This window comes from Danio rerio, chromosome 13 (assembly GCF_052040795.2).
Source record: "Danio rerio strain M-AB ecotype USA chromosome 13, GRCz13ab, whole genome shotgun sequence".
NCBI lineage: Eukaryota > Metazoa > Chordata > Actinopteri > Cypriniformes > Danionidae > Danio > Danio rerio.
Genome location: NC_141033.1, coordinates 45,629,558 through 45,650,000, shown reverse-complemented (window position 1 = coordinate 45,650,000; position 20,443 = coordinate 45,629,558). Strand labels below are relative to the sequence as shown.

Genomic DNA, 20,443 nt, shown 5'->3' with positions numbered 1-20,443 from the left:
ATCTCACATGCATCGGCGACTCATCGGCGATTCTCTCAGATCACATCTTTGATAGATCATACTGTGTGATTGTCACTCACGTGCACAAGCACCGATTTGCCCTTGATTTCAGGAATTTGTCGGCGATTTCTCAAAACCTGTCCGCGAGTCCAAATCGGGGCTAAAATCATACAGTCTTAACTCGGCGTAATACAAACTACATAACTGAAGAGAGAAAATACTGACTCCTTACAGTGAACGATTTCATCTTTTTCTTTTCTTTACTCTTTTTTTATATTTTACTCTATTGGTAAACTTGCTCAATTATTCATTTATTTTTTATTTAATTTTATTTAATTTTTTCCTTTTTAATTTTTCTTTTTTTACTCTTAAATGATATGTTTGTTTTTAATTCAGAAATGCATTTTTTATTTGTTTTGAGGGGATAATGGGAAAATAAGAAAAAACTATGAAAGTCTGTAATTTGTCTTACTCTGTATTATAAATTACAATGTATGGTCTTGTAAAATACCAATAAAAAATACATAAACAAAATATATGACATTATTTACACTTTTTTTTTCATTTACTGATATATTTTTGTCTACAAAAAAGCGAAAAAAAACAATAATTTTGGTTTTAAATTAATTCTATATGTAAAATTTAATTATATATTCATTTATGGCATGCATTAAAGCAACATTAGGATGAGCAAATAATGACAGAATCTTTGTTTATTTTGTTTACTTCTTTTTAGAAGGCATTTGTGCAGCACAGTGGTCAACTACTGTTGTTTTTAATGTGCTTTATAAATAAAATTGATTTGATTTGAATTGAATTAAGCTCAAAATGACTCAAGCAAATCGTAAAACTGTAATTACTCAGATCAAACTTTAAATAAATTATACATTAAAGAGCCCATATTATACATGAAATAGGGTCATATCTTGGTTGTAAGGGTCTCCAACAACAGTCTAATATGCATGCAAAGTCAAAAAACACTTTCATGGTCTTATAATCTGCATTTATTTTTACCTAATTATCCCAGCGACTCCTGTATGAATCGTCCAGTGATTCATTTGTTCCCAAACCCCTCCTTAGCGCGAAGCTAATTTGCGCTGATTGGACCGATGACAGCCTGTCACGATTGGTCGACTGCCTTCAGTCAGAGAATGAAATGCCCAATAGCTAATCAGCAATATAAAAGTAATCACAGTTCATACGCGCTCCATAGTGTAGGCGTGGATTTTAGCTGCCACACACACACACCTCTGGACGACAACGCTCCCGCTTCCGCCCGCACCCGCCAGGTTTTAGCCTGAACCCGACCGCTCCCGCTTATATTTAGAATTTCTTGTCCCGGTACCCGAACCGCCCCGTTTTCTGCCCGCCGCGCCCGATCCCGCTAAAGAGCGGGGGAGAACATAACCGAAAATCACCCAGCAAAACAGTCCAGAGACAGCCAGACAGAGCTCTCTCTCTCTCTCTCTCTCTCATACGCGCGCACTAACACATACACACAAGCGCCAAGCAGACACACAGGCAGGCAAAGCTCTGTCTCATTCGCATAGCAATATCCACGATATTGCTAGACAGCCCGCTCCCGTCCCAAATTAAACCTGTTACCGACCGCTCCCGCGATTGATTCGGAAATTTATTCCCGCGCCGCAGAAATCTGGCGCGGGGACAGCCGCGGGAATGCAGACCTCTACCACGGAGCTCCGTAAACAAACAGCACGCGTCGCGTTTTTAACGTGACTTTGCACGCGATAAGAGAATATAGCCAGTTAACCTGATACAGTACACGCGGTTACAAGTAACAAATCACAACTAAATACATTTGCAAGCTAGAGTCAACGAGGCAACTTTAATCGCACGTACTTACACTTGAGAAATGGAGGAAGAAACTCATCCTGACGTCCATTAGTAAGTAACTCTTTACTGATCCTTACTTTAACAAACGCAGATGAAGTATTCTTTGTAGCCTGTAGTTTCCAGAAGTTTCCAACTGCTTGGTTATAATGCTGAGGTTTCATCTCTGGGTAGAGAATCGATAATGTCCATCTGCAGTGTGACTTCAATCGACCGGCATGTTTGTGTGTGTGTGTGTGTGTGTGTGTGTGTGTCTGGGTTTCTGCGTCAGAGGGCGGGGCCTCAGGTTTGAAATCTCCCGGGTTTGCGCGTGCACGTGAATAACTTGGTTTCGTTCGTACGTCATGGCGAAACACCTAATGAATCGGTATCAAGGCGACTCGTTTGAAGCACTATGAGTCGACTCTTTTATAGATGAATCAACCGTTTTAAACACTGCATTCTTACAGATTTAAGCCTTAGCTGGATACTTCACTTCACTTAGAGCTGTGTTACACACTACATGGAGGGGAATTTTCAAAAACCCATAATATGGGCTCTTTAAACATATTTTATCGCCAACCTTTTTAAGTAGCATTTTTTATGTTTTTAACCTAAATTTGACAGCCCCCATAATTTTTTGCTGCGAACATGCCCATATTATATCAAAATAAAGAACCAAGACAATATTTTTATTCTATTTTCATGTGTTCATGTTTATGTGTGTGATGTGTGTACACACATTCACATATACATACACAAGCACATATATTATGTGTGTTTACACATGTGCATGCGCGTGTAAGTGTATCTGTGATTGAGTGTAGAACATACACATACACTACTGATAAAGGTCTTATCCCCTATCCAAGTTTTAGGAACAACGAAAAATAACTTGAAGGCTATAAGTCAAAGAATGCGTTCTTGCAGGACTTCCAGAGTAATTAAATTTTTACCAATTAAATTCCTCTTCCATCTTACCCCAGATTTGCTCAATAATGGTCATTTCTGGTGACTGGGCTGGCCACTCCTGAATCTGTCATGACTGTGTTTGTCCACCAGATGCCACTGTAGTTCGCCAGCAACCCCCAACGAACTACAGTGGCTTTAGAATTACATTTCCATACATTCTTCCATACATTTCCAGGAATCACCCTGACCTTCTTTGCTTTCAGGAACTTTGATGTGGAGGCTGAAGTATGAGAAGGAGCGCATTCCTGCTGAAGAATTTGCCCTCTCCTGTGGTTTGTGATGTAATGGGCAGCACAAATGTCTTGACACCTCAAGCTGCTGATGTTGCCATCCACTCTCGCACACCCATACTGAATTTACCCCCAAGCCATGATTTTTCCTTCACCAAGCTTGACTGATTTCTGTGAGAATCTTGGGTCCACGCAGGTTCCAATAGGTCTTTTGCAGTATTTGTGATGATTGGGATGCAGTTCAACAGATCAAATCTACTTTCTGCCACTTATCCAAATGATCAACTAGAAGTCAAGTTATCATTTGTTGCTCTTACAACTTGGATCGACGACAAGCCTTTTGTCAGGCAGTGTATATAACATTATAAAATCTGATGGTGTGGATCGATTCTCTCTGGCAAGCCCTGATAAAGAAGGATGCAAGCCCAGGGGAAGTTGTAGAACTCTTCATTTTAACACACAATCTGATTTACACTCCTTCTTATCGTCTTATACTTCAAATATTTTTTGAAGTATAAGATAATAGTATAAGATTATAGTATAAGATTGAAGTAAAAGATTATAGTATAAATTTATACTATAAATTCCCGTCAATCATTCAGGACAAGCGCTAGTGCTTCTCTTACTGTAATTCACCGAAAACTGTTGTAAAAACTCATCAATGACATGGAAGCATTGTCTCTTAACTGATGAATGACAGGGAAAGAGTTAAGAAAAACTGGAGCATCCATCAGAAATGTAAAAGTATGTAAAAGTGTCTGTCGAAATATCTGCATGTGTGTGTGTGTGTGTGTGTGTGTGTGTGTGTGTGTGTGTGTAGAGTATGTGTTTAACTTTCATATAGAGCTGTAGTGAGTTTGCAGCAGCACATTAGCAGCAGCCCAAACATCTGTTTAACACACACAAAGAGCAGCTCACCATCGTCCCTGAGACAAAATAAGAAGTAGAGACAACAACTACATCTGCATTCCTGAAGGAAATCACAGCCACTGCTTCAAACTAAGTGTTAAAGGTTTAGTTGAAGAAAACGCAGGAATCAGCCGACTGTTTCAAGCTGATGTTGGCAACAGAAAAGAGGGAATTGAGATATTAGAAAAACAGAGGAAACAAAGAAAGGACAGTGAGTAATCATAGCTGTGTTTGGGCTTCTCCTGAGGGCACTGTGGGTAAAGTTTGAACACTATTGACTTCACAGGTCGTTTGGTGTCTTGAGTGAGGCAGTGACACAGAGCAGACAGCATTTATCCACATAAAAGACTCAATCACAGATGGAGAACTGAGCTACTGATGCACATTCACTACACTCAGTCTACTACACTTGTGTTCAAACAGAAAACAATGTTTGATAACACTTTAATTTATCACAATACATGCTATTAACCACTGGCTTATTACAAGGGCCAGACAGAATTAGCAGATATGTTTTTCTATTTCTTTGCAGAATTTTGTAAAGAAAATCAGCGGATTTATGCAGAAGGATTTTGGAAGTATCATAACAAAAAAAATTAAATACAAAAATAAAAAATGATTTGTTTTCAATTTTATTTAAAGAGCCCCTATTATGGGATTTTGAAAATGACCTTCCATGCAGTGTGTAACACAGGTCTAAGTTAAGTGAAATATCCAGCTAAGGCTTAAATTAGAAGGTGCACCATTTTTAAAACTATCGATTCATCTATAAAAGAGCCGACTACTTGAATGAATCCTCATGGTAACAAATCTTTAGCCATGCCGGCATGACGTCGATTCGAAACTCAAGCCCCACCCATTTTCTGCGCATGCAGACCCAGGAACATTGAAACCCCCGGCCCTGCCCACAAACACTCTAGCAAATCCCAGTCGCATATGTGCTGAGCACTGAAGTGTAAAGAAAAACGTGCACACTGGCATGCTTTTTGCTCACGTTTTCCGACAACGTGTAATCGTGCACACCAACGCCAAACAGTGTAAGGAAAAACTTCTTGAATAACGTTGACGATAAACGCAAACAAAAGCGTCCTGGTGTGTATGAGCCTTTAGTGTTATTTTCTATACCCAAACATTTGAAGAGGTTGTGAAGACACAGTGGTTAAAGTTTATTTTTGCAAAATACCTCAGCATTATCGCCCTAGCCTTGTGCTGTGTTCAGGTCATTTTTCTGACGAGTGTTTCAGCAATCTACACGCTTTCAATGGGGGATTTGTCGGCCGTTTTTTAAAGGAAGGACCAGAAAAGACTATTAATGTATGGGACTTTGTCAGAGCTTGACAGAAACTTTAAAGTGCACAGTTCATGGACCAGTCCTCCACCATTTCACAAGTGTAAGTGCGATTAAAATGGTTGCCTCCTTGTTTTCTTGCAAATTATGTATTTAATTGTGTTTTGTTACTTGTAACCGCTTGTACTGTATCTGGTTAACTCTTTATATTCTCATATCGTGTCTAAAATCACATTGAAAACGCAACAGGTGCCGATTTGTTTGCGGATTTAAATGCAATTGTGAGTTCACAATCTACTGCCGTTTGTCATTTCTGTGGCCACCATCAGCAATTCCTACATACATGCAGCGGTCAAGTTTCAAAATAGTTTAGCTTTTGCCATTGTGTGATATAATATTGAATGTGTGTCACTGTTTTTACTTATGGTTACGAATAGAGCAATATGCTGTTGTTAAACTGCATTGCTTTAATGCACTCCTGCACTGGGCTCACACATACACTCTGCACTCTGAATACCTCAAAATTGTTGATAAGTCGTGCTGGCCATTTCTCTCTGTCTCAAGGTGAACACAGTCTACCAATCGCAATAGACTGGGTCATCGGAACAATCAGCGCAGATTAGCTATGGAGGGGTTTGGGAACAAATAAATCGCTGAACGAATCATCTGGGAGTTGGAATAATTTGGTAAAAATAAATGTATATTATAAAACAATGAAATGTTTTTTTTTTTTTTTTTTGCATGCTGTTGTTGGAGATCCCCAAAACCAAAATATGACCATTTTTAATGCATAATAGGGGCTTTTTAATGTTTACAATGCAAATACAATTAGATCTACTTATTTGGTAAACAAAGTAAGTCACTGATATTATGTCTACTAAAAGACAGAAAATTTTATATTACAAACTGTATTTCAAATAAATTATATAAACATTTTCATATCTCAATAATATTACTGAAATTACCTAAAAACTAAATAAATATAAATTGACACACATTTACACAAGTAAAAAAACAAACTCAGTAATAGGCTAAAAATCTGCAGATTTCTGCATGTGCAGATATCATGTGGGCTACTTATAAGATTTCAACAACTACTTGAAAAAGAGAAGTTGAAAAAGAGACTTAGCATTTAATTTTTGCATGAACACACTTACATGTACATCAAAATATTGCAATTTATATTTTCCACCCTCTCTCTGACCCTTTTATGAAACTACCATATCCACCTTTCCTTGCCATCAGTATGCAAATTAGGTCTGTCTTGACTAACCTTAGTTATAAAACAGCAAAGAAAATCCTATTTTCCATTTTGGCCCATTTGAAGTGGGTCATATCATGCTTTTACCCCTTAAAAGTCTAGTTATAATGTAACAGAGTCAAACTAAAATGACCAGAGCTTTAAAAACTGACCATATATGCATGCTTTACCTCATGAGTCTACATTAGCTTGCAAATCAATCCTAATGACATTCCGAATTTGTGTCAAAATGAACATATAATTGCTACTTTTCAGAAAAAGCCCATTAGGACCAGAGAAGTTTTAAGACAGTCTAAAAGGTAATTTTTTTTTATATATCACACAGTTTAATTTCAAAAGGTTCAAGAAAACTCATCATAACATGACCCTATTAGTATTAACACTTAATCTTAATTAGTCAGTGTTATTAATGTTGTCATTTCTGCAACACTTACACCAAAGTTTACACTCTAGGCTTTTCATTCATTCATTCATTCATTCATTCATTCGCTTTTTTTTTTTTTTGGCTTAGTGCCTTATTTATCAAGGGTTGCCACAGCGTAATGAACCGCCAACTATTCCGCTATATGTTTTACACAGCAGATGCCCTTCCAATACTGGGAAACACCCATTCACACACACAATGGCCAATTTTGTTTATTAAATTCACCTATAGCACATGTCTTTAGAATGTGGGGCAAACCCGGAGCACCCAGAGGAAACCCACACCAACAAGGAGAGAACATGCAAAGGTTTTGACAAATAGATATAGGCATGCATATTTATTTATTACATTTTTTATTTATTTTTTGTTTAATTTATTTTATTCTACATATTATATTTCCGGGAATTATGAAGTGATAAAAACAGACTTCCAAAAATCCTCTCTGGACAGTTATTTTTTTTAAAAATCTAAATAAACCAGAATTATGAACCTGACATTAAGCAACGCTCAAATATTTGTACTAAAAATATATGGAAAGTGGCACATAATTAAATAAATAAGGCCTCATTCACGTATTTTAATGTGCCATTTAAAAATTGTTTTATTATATTTTGCTGTATTTATTGTAATTAATCAAATAGGGAAGTATGGTGATATTATAATTATTATTTTATAATTTTATTTTTATTATATATATATATATATATATATTTTTTTTTTTTAACTTTATTAACTCATGATGTCTTGCCTTACAAAGGAAAAAAGTTATTTATTGTTCTTGCAGCTTTTCCACAACAAATCCCAGCCTCCTTTCTGATTTGCTCTCCACATTTGAGCTTTTGAACTGCTCATGATAATAAAGAATTAGTTTTTATGATCAGGAATGCACAGAATCCAGCAGCCGGATGGTGAATGGATCAGTTTTGATCTCCATAGAGTCCAGCGGTGAGAGTGACAGAGAGAGAGTGATAATAGGCTGAATTTATGAGCTGCATGTGGTTGTTCACAGTGATTTATACTGGTGGTGTGGGATGACCTTCAACAGTCTGCGTGCTGAAATCAAATAAATGACGTGACGGCAGAAAGCGAGAGGCATCTTACACGTCAGAGAGTTGTAGATGAGGATTCCAACATCCTAATGTATCATCACATCTTCACAAGGGAAACATCCTCTGAAATCCTCCTTTTTTGTCCTCCAAATTCATTTTATTTCCCTCAATGTTGAATGAGGGGTTTTCTCCATATTTATGTTTAACTTTATATTTAAAAAAAACATTCCAAGACCAATTTATTAAAAGTAAAAATTGTGAATTATGAGTCCCAATTAGGCGAGGCAGTGGCGCAGAAGGTAGTGCTGTCGCCTCACAGCAAGAAGGTCGCTGGGTCGCTGGCCCGAACCTCGGCTCAGTTGGCATTTCTGTGTGGAGTTTGCATGTTCTCCCTGCCTTCGAGTGGGTTTCCTCCGGGTGCTCCGGTTACCCCCACAGTCCAAAGACATGTGGTACAGGTGAATTGGGTTGGCTAAATTGTCCATAGTGTATGAGTGTGTGTGTGTGGATGTTTCCCAGAGATGGGTTGCGGCTGGAAGGGCATCTGCTGTGTATAAAGGGACTAAGCCAACAAGAAAATGAATGAATGAATGATGAGTCCCAATTATGAATCCCAAAAAGCTTTCACCGAAAAAGTTATTTAATTTCATATTTTCATGGGTTTTATTTTAATGGTTTAATTTATTGTTAACAATCAAACAAAATGTCTAATAAAACTGAAATTTAACAAAAAAATTTTAAATAAAATATTAAATGTTTGAGTTCAGAATTAATTTATAAGGACAAAAAAGGGGGAAAAAAGCTCAGTATGTTTTCGATACAGCAATATAAATATATATATATATATATATATATATATATATATATATATATATATATATATATATATATATATATATATATATATATATATATATATATATATATTCATTTTTTATTTATTAAACTAACAACACAAAAGTATGATTTTTTTTTTTTTTTTACTTTAAACTGTGATGGGGCTAAACTTCATCAATCTTCCTGGATTTCTTCTTGGCAGCAAATAAAACAAATCCTTCTTCATACCCAAAACCAAAAAGCTACTTATAAAAAAAGTGAAACGTAATATTGTAGTAGTTAAACAAATCCGCTTGATGTGACTGTCACCTGCCGTTTCAGTGGACCTAAATGTAGGAATTCTTACTTGACTGAAATGGGCTCCTGAAGGAATAATGTAACGGGGCTCAACTACATTTAACCTTTTCTTAAAGTGGTGTTCCACTACAATATCATATTTTAAACTTTAGTTGATGTGTAATGTAGCCGTGTGAACATAAACAACATCTCAATGTAATATGCTCAAAGTTCAATGCAAAGGCAGACATTGGCTTTTACAGAGTTAGCTTAGCAAAGGGTACAGCGAACGATTTTGGGGACTACAAAAAAATACATCCGGGCTAGTGAGATCAAAAACTCTTTAAGTTACCACAGGCATACACTGTGGGGGATGGCCAAAGGTGCTGTAACATTGTAGCAGAGAAAGCTAAAATGCAGAACAAACGCTGCTATTTACACAGAGTTCCTTCTGTTTCTGTATTTGGGCTTCCAAAGGACACGACACAAAGAGAGAAGTGCTTACAATTTAATGTTAATTATAAAACGTATAGCTAGCATTTGACAAAGGACAGCTTCCAGAATCTCTCCCAGTTCTGTGCTGGATTCGACTAAAAACTTCTTCAACAGACGAAGCTGTGGATTGTGAGCCACAACCTCTAAGTGTTTTTATTTGTTAAAACAGATTTATATACATGCTCAGTTTCTAGCATTAACTGTATGCTGTAGAGAAGACGTAAACAAGGATGTAAACAAGGGGAAATGCTGTTTGGCACCGCTAACAATTTAGCTACAAATTCATCTTTATCAGTTAAAGCGCTGTACACACCCACAATCTTCAGCAGCGCTGCAATGTCTCTCTATGCAGCCACTCTCTGTGTCTCTCTATGTGTATGCTTGCTTTCTGTGTGTTCTACATCTCAAATAACAAACACGCAAAAGATATGAGAATGTTCCATATTACTTGCACATGCTTATTTTTTATTATAAATATGAAAGACACTTGTCAGATTTTATTAGAGAGCAGGCGAGAGGTTCAGCTTTGTGCTTTCATTTTCTGTCTGATTCAGCTACTGTTAACACAGAGCAAAAAGGTGTAGGGGCGTGATGTGGTGCCGATCTGCAAATCACAGAACATTATGTTAGCTGACCCATCAGAGTCACTTAAGGGGCACTTCCTTCAGAAGAACTAGGAAATATGACAGTGGTTTTCGTGTTAGCAGAGTAGCTGTATATAATCCAAGTAAGATATATGAAAAAATAACGTGATTTCCTACAAGTGAAGCATGAGCACACATTGCTTTGCAACTTATAAACACAACCAAGCCTTAAAAATACATTCTGGACCACCCCTTTAAAACTTAAAGATTAAGGTCTCATATCTGTGGCTATAAATGAACCAATCGCCTCCGTGATTTGTTTTGCTCTGTTCGAATCTGTAAGATGTGCCTGTCTGAATGCCGCGGGGAAAGTTGTTTGTAGTGTGCGTGTTTCTATCTTTCGCCAAGCTCCAGTTATTGACACACTGGCGTGATGTCAGCGTAAATGAGTTGACATGTTCAAGTATTGCTGCTTATGTAGCTTACTGTCGTGTAGCAGATGCGACATGTCGTTGTTTTTTTTATCCACCACTCTCTTGCCATCACCCTCATAACTAACAGGGAAACAAACCAAAGTACTCCCAAACGCCAGACCACCTGTTGGATATAGGAGGATGGCATTTATAATACTAGCCATTTTGCAACAAGCTAGAGCAGCATACAGTTGAAGTCAGAATTATTAGCCCCCTTTTGGATTTTTCTTTCTTTTTCAAATATTTCCTAAATGATGTTTAGCAGAGCAAGGACATTTTCACAGTATGTCTGATAACATTTTTTTTGTTTTTAAGAAAGTCTTGTTTTATTTCAGCTAGAATAAAAGCAGTTTTGAATCATCAGCCATTGTAGATCAACGTTATTGGCTCCTTTAAGCTATATATTTTGATAGTCTACAGAACAAACCATCATTATACAATAACTTGCCTAATTACCCTAATCTGCCTAGTAAACCTAATTACCCTAAGCCCTTAAATGTCACTTTAAGCTGTATAGAAGTGTCTTGAAAAAGATCTAGTAAAACATTATGTACTGTGTTCATGGCAAAGATAAAATAAATCAGTTATTAGAAATTACTTATTAAAACCATTATGTTTAGAAATATGTAAAAAAAAAAAATCATCTCCCCAATAAACAGAAAATGGGAAAAAAACAAAACAAACAGGGGGACTAATAATTCTGACTGTATGCCTCACTGGAGTAGTGTTTAAAGGTGGGCAGGGCAGTCAGCACGCTGCCCATCACATTGTTTGAAATGCCTTGTTGAGCATAGTTGCACTAAAAACATTATATTTTATACACTTTATTCTCTTTTCAGATATTGTAATGATTACTGAACCGAAAGCCTTATTTGCAAAAAAAAGCTGAATATGCTTATCATTACAACCTATATATATATATATATATATATATATATATATATATATATATATATATATATATATAATGTCTGTGTGTGTGTGTGTGTGTGTGTGTGTACGTGTTTTTGTAACATATCAGGACACAAATCTGTATAATGACGTAGGTATGACACAGGTATTACAAAAAGGAGGTGAAATATGAGGACATTGGTGACGTCCTCACTTCTCAAAATGCTTATAAATCACAAAGAATGAGTTTAATCAGAGAGTAATGCTGCACACAGTCTCCTGTGATGGTTGGGTTTAGGGGTGGGGTGTGGGCAATAAAATATACGGTTTAGACAGTATAAAATTAATTGAAACCTATGTAATGTCCCCACTTTTCACAAAAACAAACATGTGTGTGTGTGTGTGTGTGTGTGTGTATGCGTGTGTGTGTGTGTGTGTGTATGTGTAATCTGATTTTCATGAGTTCTGTTTTAGTGGTTTAATCCAATAGCAATAATGAACTAAAATATTTAATCAAATGACGAAACACAATTTTTAACAATGTAAATAACATTTTAACTCCACTGCAATTTGTGCATTTTTTAAATGTATTAGGATTCTATTCTGTGTCCTCGGTTTAATTTACTAAACAAATTATCAAAATTGGTGGTAACAAAAGGAAGGCATTACACATTGCATGATAAATACATTCTACTGGGCCAAACTTTCATAAAGTTTCTGTCTGTACATATTGGCTTATACTAGTAATAATTCCGACAATTGACTGCTTGAAGATCACAGTAATGTTCTCATATAGCAATTCAACAGAAGCTCAAAACACCACAAATGTAAAAATGTGCCTGATTCTTGGTAGGAAAAACTGTAGTAGACATTCTCAAAAACATATGTCAGAATTAAAGCAATACCAAATCTCCTAACATTCCAAGTAGTTAAATTTGTTTTTATGACCACTTTCAATCCCTGTTTCCAAAATCATACAGCACTCTACGACGGATGTGTTCAACATCATGTACTGTAGTTCTAAGACGCCTGGAGAAAATGGTCTGTGTGTTTGTTCACCTTAATCTGCAGCAGAGATGCTCCAGGCTCAATGCTTTCTGGAAGACTGATGTTGTAAAGAGTCTGGCTGAAGATCGGCCGGTTGTCGTTCTCGTTGATGAGGTCGATGAAGACTCGAGCAAAACCCACATGCTCCGATAAAGACTCATTCGCATACAGCTGGAGAAAAACAATATAATAAATATAATAAATAAACAATAAAAAAAAAACATTTAAAATAAAATGTAAAAAGATGCATGTTTCAAGTTTGTGAATAACAATAATAATAGGCCCCACAGAAAAAAAAAATCTGTATTTATTTATTATGTGTATTTTCTCATTTATTTATTTAGGAGAAACTCTCATTCTTGGCATGGCTGAATCTATTTATGACCAAAAATACATTTAAAAAAGTAATGTTGTAAGAAAATAATAATAATTAATAAATAAATCACAAAAAAACACTGATGGTGGATGTATTAATCTAAAATTGTAAAATAAACTTGTGCAATTCACTTGTAACTTCACCAAGACGACAAATGAAAAAGCTCAATTAGATCAGTCATGAGGCTTCATTTTAGTTAGAATTCTCCCTTAGCAGACAGCTTCCTATGTCAGAAAAACAGCTCACTGGGTTTCAGAGTAGAAGCACTATATTACATCTAAAGTGTCTGCTTTATATCTCACTTTTATGAGACTTTTATCTCTCTGAGACGCAGTATTTCATTTCTGACAATGATTATCTATGAAAAACCTTAATGTGTCATATTGAGGGCAAACGAGTAAAGGGATGTTACAATTACTGTTACATGATATATTTCTGAATGAGATATTTCTTTTTTGCCTTAAAGTTACTTACCATGGTCAACGATGGTTGATAAAGTCATAGGTTATTGTATTATTAAATATGTGTATGTGTGTGTAAATATTATATATATATATATATATATATATATATATATATATATATATATATATATATATATATATATATATATATATATATATATATAAAGGGCGAAGCAGTGGCGCAGTAGGTAGTGCTGTCGCCTCACAGCAAGAAGGTCGCTAAGTCGATCCTCGGCTCAGTTGGCGTTTCTGTGTGGAGTTTACATGTTCTCCCTGCGTTCGCGTGGGTTCCCTCCGGGTGCTCCGGCTTCCCCCACAGTCCAAAGACATGCGGTAGAGGTGAATAGGGTAGGCTAAATTGTCCGTAGTGTGTGTGTGTGAATGTATGTGTGTGGATGTTTCCCAGAGATGGGTTGCGGCTAGAAGGGCATCCATTGCGTAAAAATGTGCTGGATAAGTTGGCGGTTCATTCTGCTGTGGCGACCCCGGATTAATAAAGGGACTAAGCCGACAAGAAAATGAATGAATGAATATATCTATATATATATATATGTGTGTGTGTGTGTGTGTGTGTGTGTGTATATATATATATATATATATATATATATATATATATATATATATATATATATATATATATATATATAAATATATTCAACAGTTCTGTCTGGTTCTCAAATCTGATTGGCTGATAGCCGTGCGATATTCTGCAATATCAGAACTCCTACAGCCTCTTTGCACGCTCAACTGTTTAACTGTCAGCTTATGATTTGAATCCGGAAGAAAGTAGTTCTACATACAAAAGGGTTTTTGAGACTCTCCATATTTGATTTTGTTTTTATATACACAGTTAAGCCGTCAAACTGTTGTATAAATGCATTATCACACTCTTAGCAGTGCGATATGGCTGTATATCGGCACTGGTGGGGGCACTAAGGCACTCGGCCTGCAGCCTCGTGCCAACGCACGCCTCCCACCAGTGCCGAGATACAGCCATATCGCACTGCTACTCGTGTGATATTGCTCATATTTATATATTTATATATATATATATATATATATACACACACACATACATACATACACAATACCCAATAATGACAATGTGAAAAAAACTTTTTTCAAATTATTGCAAATTTTTTACAAATAAAAAAATAAAATTGGAGGAGAATTGTAGAATTTTGAGGAAATAAACGAATTGAACCCATTTTGGAATAAGGCTGTAACAAAAAATTTGGAAAAAGTAAAGCGCTATCAATACTTTCCGGATGCATTGTATAAATAATTTAGTGTCCCCCATTGAGATCTCAAACACAAATGTAATCTACTCTTTAAAACGGGTTGCCGCATCCAGTATAAACACAAGTGTCATCTTGATGAACAACAAATGAAGTGTCAGTTAAGTGTTGACTCAAGACTGCATGAATGCGCTTATGTAAATTTAAGGTAACACGATTGTAAATTAAGTTCCATTTCTAGCACAGAGTGATTGTTTCGCTATAAAAGGCCGTGATGTATTTGTAGCACTTCGAATGGCCTGAGGGTGAGCAAAACAACAGCAAATTTACATTCTAAAGTTAAACTGTCCCTTTAAGTCTTTACCATTAAATGAACGGGAACAGATGTTTGAAAGAATTCTGGCTGAGGTACTGCTTGTTTGAAGGGATCTCCTTTTCTTGTCTACAACAGTTTCTGACTGTGTTTTGTAGTGGTGGAGATTGCAGTCATTTATCAGTTCAGCTAGTAAGTCTATCGCTGTAGGGAGCAGCTCCAGCCAGTTAAACTAAATCAAGCACAGAAACACAGCTCAACTCTAGCAGCACGACACCACTGCTCTCTCTCTCTCTCTTTCAACATACTGTACAGTCTGCTTCATTCATTCAAATTTCATTTTCTCCATTTGAAATCACTGTTTAAGTTCCATATAACTCTACGCTGACATGATCCTCATTCTAAATGTTAAAATAGCAGATTAATTACACTGGAGAAATTTACTGTATTGCATGTAATGTGTAACATTACTTATTTCTCATATTAAATTATCCAGGTAAATATGAGTAAGTGCCTTATATCCAAGAACTTATTTTAGCACACATCTTTAAAGATATAAAAGAAAATCTAAATGGACCCTATGCCAGACAAATTCCCAGCCCTATTATGAATGATTCATCAGTGGAAGATATTTCAAAGGCAACAAATGCTTGTTTCTGTAATTTTATCTTTTCCATTCTAGTATACAATTTATATATAATTGCCAACAGATTCAATCAAGTCCCACAAATACATATACACTCATCGGCACTTTATTAGGTACACCGGCTTAACTGCTCGCTAACACAGATTTTTAATCAGTTAATCATCAGTAACTCAATGCATTTAGGCATGAGCCTTGGTCAAGATGATCTGCTGCAGTTCAAACCTAGCGTCAAAATGAAGAAGAAAGGTGATTTAAGTGACTCTGAACATGATTCATGCACATGCATTTTCATGCTCAACCATCTCTGGGTTTACAGAGACTGGTCTAAAAAATATCCATTGAGCGGCAGTTCTGTAAACTTTGTATAATATTAATATAAACACAATTTATAAACATTATAAACACTTTATTTATTTATTTATTTATTACACTGTAGACCAGGGGTTTTCAAAGTGTGAGGCACGCCTCCCCTGGGGGGCGCCAGAGCATGTCAGGGGAGGCGCGGGAAAAAATATTATATAATAAAAATATAATTATTAAGTTTAATTATTATATGTATTTTTTATTATATTTAAACGTTTTAATTAAACAAAGCTAAAAAAAATAATACGTCTGAAATAAGAAAACCTTTTTTACCCAGAAGGCCATAGCTGTGAATTCGCTTCTGTTTGGCAAGCCCGCCAATACAGGTATATGCCTGCTAATTTACAGTCTATGCTGCTAATACAATGGATTGGTTTCTGAGACCCCCCCGTTTTAAAGCCTTCAAGTTCAGGGCTTAAACCCAAAAGACGACGATATGATGATCAGTATTTCAGTTTAGGATTTACGTGGACAGGACTAGCTGATGAACCACGACCTTTATGTGTGGTTTGTCAAAATATTTTGGCTAATGACAGCATGAGACCCACTAAACTTCGACTGTTTTGACTGGGATGGACAGTTCTTGGATCTGTTCTATTCATATTGAACCATCATCCTAGTTTTAAAAACGTTATATTAAAATACTTGTTATTACTCTGTAAATAATTGCACTTTCATGCAAATGATGATAAAAGTGAGTTAACAGTCTGACATCTGTCTGTGTCTTTATATATATATATATATATATATATATATATATATATATATATATATATATATATATATATAAATATATATATGTGTGTGTGTGTGTGTGTGTGTGTGTGTGCGTGCGTGTGTGCGTGTTTGGGAGGAGGGGGGCACCAATGGATAAGTTGTGTCAAAAGGGAGGCCCACTGTCTTAGACTTTGAAAAACCCTGCTGTAGACAAATGCTTGGTTCCACACAATTTCTTTATATTGTCCCTACACAAATCGATTAGGTTAACTCAATAATTTTTTTACATTTATTTATTAAGGTGTCCCAAAAAACTTCCGACAAGTTTAAAAAAGTAGTAGTTTTTAATGAGTAGTTTATAAAAGCAGCAAAAGCAATTTTTTGTATGTAAGAAACTCATTCTTTTGAACTTTTCTCTAGTGAAAAATATTGCTGATGCACAAAAAAAACATTAAGAATCATAAGAAATATGGCTTAAGCAGCAAATGATCAATAAAATACAAACATTATAGTTTTTACAGTATTTTGAATTAATGAATGCACCCACAGTGATAAAGAGACTTCTTTTAAAATATTTGAGATAAGTTTGGAGGGATACATATGTAATTTTTCAACACTCACAGAGAAGCTGTAGCTGCGGATGGTCTCGTAGTCCAGCGGGATGGCCACACGCAGGCGGAGGTCAGCTCTGCCCTGCACTGAGGTGGGAGAGATGCTGAAGTGATCCGAGTTATTCCCCGTCAGGAACACCTGAAACATGCTGTTCACCCCCTGTAAAGACAGATTTGATCATTTTAGTTTTTTTTGCATTGCAGAACTAAGAAGTAAATATTGTCACTCTTGCTTCAACAAAGGTGCTGTTTGAACTTGATGTTTGGATGCATTTTTGTCAGTTGAATCACAAGTAGATGAGGGAGACACTCCTCCATTTAAACCTGCCGTTTTTATCTGATTACAAGATGATGGAAACCCGTTTATCAAATACATTTCCAGGTCTCCAACAAAACAAATCCTACAAGTTCAAAAAACACTCCACTTTGTTTGAAAATAAGAGTTAAACTGTTGAGTTTTATCATTTTTGACACCAATCAGCCAATCTCCGATTCTGACTGGAACACTTTTAGCTTAGCTTAGCCTAAATCATTGAAGTGGATTAGACTATTAGCATCTCAAGTGTTTCGATAATTGTCCAGTTTAAAGCTTAACTTTCATGTAGTTACATCATGTACTAAGGCTGATGGAAAAGAAAAGTTGCTATTTTCTAGGCCAATCTGTCTAGGAACTATACTCTCATTCTGGTGTAGTAATCAAGCAATTTTGCTGCTACACCATGGCTGAAGCAGGCGCAATGATATTACAAAGCACCTGAAAATCTTGCAACTATGAAGATATTTATGACATATGATTCAGAAATATTTTCAGGTGCTGCGTAATGTCATTGCTCCTGCTGCAGCCATGGTACACCAACAAAATTGCTTGATTATTACGCCAGAATGAGAGTATAGTTCCTACATCTTAGCCTAGTAGATGATGTAACAACTGAAGAGTCAAGCTTTAAATAAAAAAAGTTTCTAAACTCTTTGGTCATTTTTGAGCGAAATGCTAATGGTCTAATCCGATTCAATGATCTATGCTAAGCTAAGCTAAAAGTGCTCCCACCAGACCCAAAGATCAGCTGAATGGATTAAAAAATGGTAAAGTTTAACTGCTTACTTTAGAGGAGTTATAATATTAGCATATTTTCATAAAACAAGATGTAGTGTTTCCTTAAATTTCCACCTGTGCGCAGAAATATACTTAGCTATTGTTAAAACTTGAATGAATCACAAGTCAGACCTCCATTAAGTCTCATAAAAAGTCAAATTTAGCATCTGCCAGACATCATACCTGCAAAAAGTTCCTCTCCTCTAACAAATGCGAGTGTGCACTTTGACAGGGACTTTCAGATGGTCTCGAAATAAAACGTCAAACTTCACATGCTAAAGCAATAAAATGTTCCGCAATAATCATCATTGCTGTTTCAGGTACTGAGAGATCCCAGCAAATGAAGAGATGACAGAAAGTCCCTCATTAGTGTCGTTCTCTCTTCTGACGAGTGGAAGACGAGACATATGGCAGAAAGTACATTCAATGATGACTCATCTCTATCTGAGAAAGCGAAAATTTTCATACTGTACAAAACACTGCGTCACGTGGTCTGATTAAACACTAATGCTAATGTGTGAGCGAGACAGCTGGCGGTTACAGTGATGGAGAGTTTCACCGACTCAACTGCCAAAACAACTTACAGTTGAAGTCAAAATAATTAGCCCTCCTGTATTTATTTTCCTTAATTTCTGTTTAAAGGAAAGAAGATTTTTTTAAACACATTTCTGAACATGTTACTATTAACTTATTTCTAATAACTGATTTCTTTTATCTTTGCCATGATGACTACATCATATTTTACTAGAGATTTTTCAACATACTAGTATTCAGCTTAAAAAGACATTTAAAGTCTTAAAGAGCCCCTATTTTGCATTATAAAAGGTCACATTTTGGTTTTGGGGGTCTCCAATAACAGTTTGATATGCATGCACGGTCAAAAAACACTTTCATTGTCTTATAATATGCATAATTTTACCTAATTATCCCAACAACTCCCATATGATTCGTTTAGGGATTCATTTGTTCACAAACCCCTCCTTAGCGAGAAGCTAATCTGTGCTGATTGGTCCGATGACCCAGTCTGTTGTGATTAGATGCAATAAAGTAATGCAGTTAAGCACCAGCATATTGCTCCACTCTTAAACCTAACCCCAAGTATTAACAACTACAAACACATTCAGTATTAATCCACACAGTGGCAAAAGCTGCGCGTGTGAGGAACAGCTGATGGTGGCCATAGCAAAGACAAATGGCAGAGGATTGCGAGATCAGAAACGCATTTAAATCGCTAAAGGAAGAAGCACGTGTCCTGTTTTAACATGGTTTTGGACACAATAAGTGAATAGCCCCATGAAGGTTTAACCTGAGAGATACAGTACAAGCACTGATTTATAATGGATAAGTGATTACAAACCGCGCGGAGCGATTACAAGTTACAACACACAATTAAACACATATTTTGCAACCTACAGAAAACGAAGCAATGATTTTAATCACATTTACATGTTATAATCAGGAGGAAGAAAAAACTGGTGCATTTGAACTGTAAAAGTTAATGACAATGTCCCTGTTAAGGTCCCATACTTAAAGTCTCTGCTGCTTCATCCTCTAATGGCAAATGTCCGACGGATTCCGAGTTGCAGCGCAGGTTATTGTATCAATCATCAGAAAAATGACAGAAACAAACACAGCGCTAGGTTGGCTATACTGTGGTATTGTTGTGAAAATGAACTTTAACCCTTTATGTAATGTAATGTAATGTGTATTTATAAAGCGCATTTATTGTGTATGGCCATACACCCAAAGCGCTTCACAATCATGAGGGAGGTCTCACCACAACACCACCAGTGTGCAGCATCCACTTGGATGATGCGACGGCAGCCACAGGACAACGGCGCCAGTGCGCTCACCACACAGCAGCTACTGGTGGAGTGGAGAGACAGCGATAGAGCCAATTCGGTGGAAGGGGATGATTAGGAGGCCATGAACGTATGGGCCGATAGAGGGACTTTGGCCAGGACACCGGGGTTACACCCCTGCTCTTTCACAAGAAGTGCCATGGGATTTTAAATGACCACAGAGAGTCAAGACCTCGGTTTAACGTCTCATCCGA

General features: G+C 36.4%; 1 protein-coding gene across 2 annotated transcripts in view; it reads right to left on the bottom strand.

Annotated features, from left to right (window-relative positions):
* The window catches only part of cdh23 (cadherin-related 23), a 495,141-nt gene that overhangs the window by 215,299 nt on the left and 259,399 nt on the right, over positions 1-20,443 (bottom strand). For both annotated transcript variants that reach the window (XM_087277778.1, NM_214809.1), the window contains 2 exon segments: positions 17,305-17,454; positions 12,579-12,737 (listed from right to left, as the gene is read on the bottom strand). In XM_087277778.1, coding sequence (XP_087133904.1) covers positions 12,579-12,737; positions 17,305-17,454 — 309 coding nt within the window.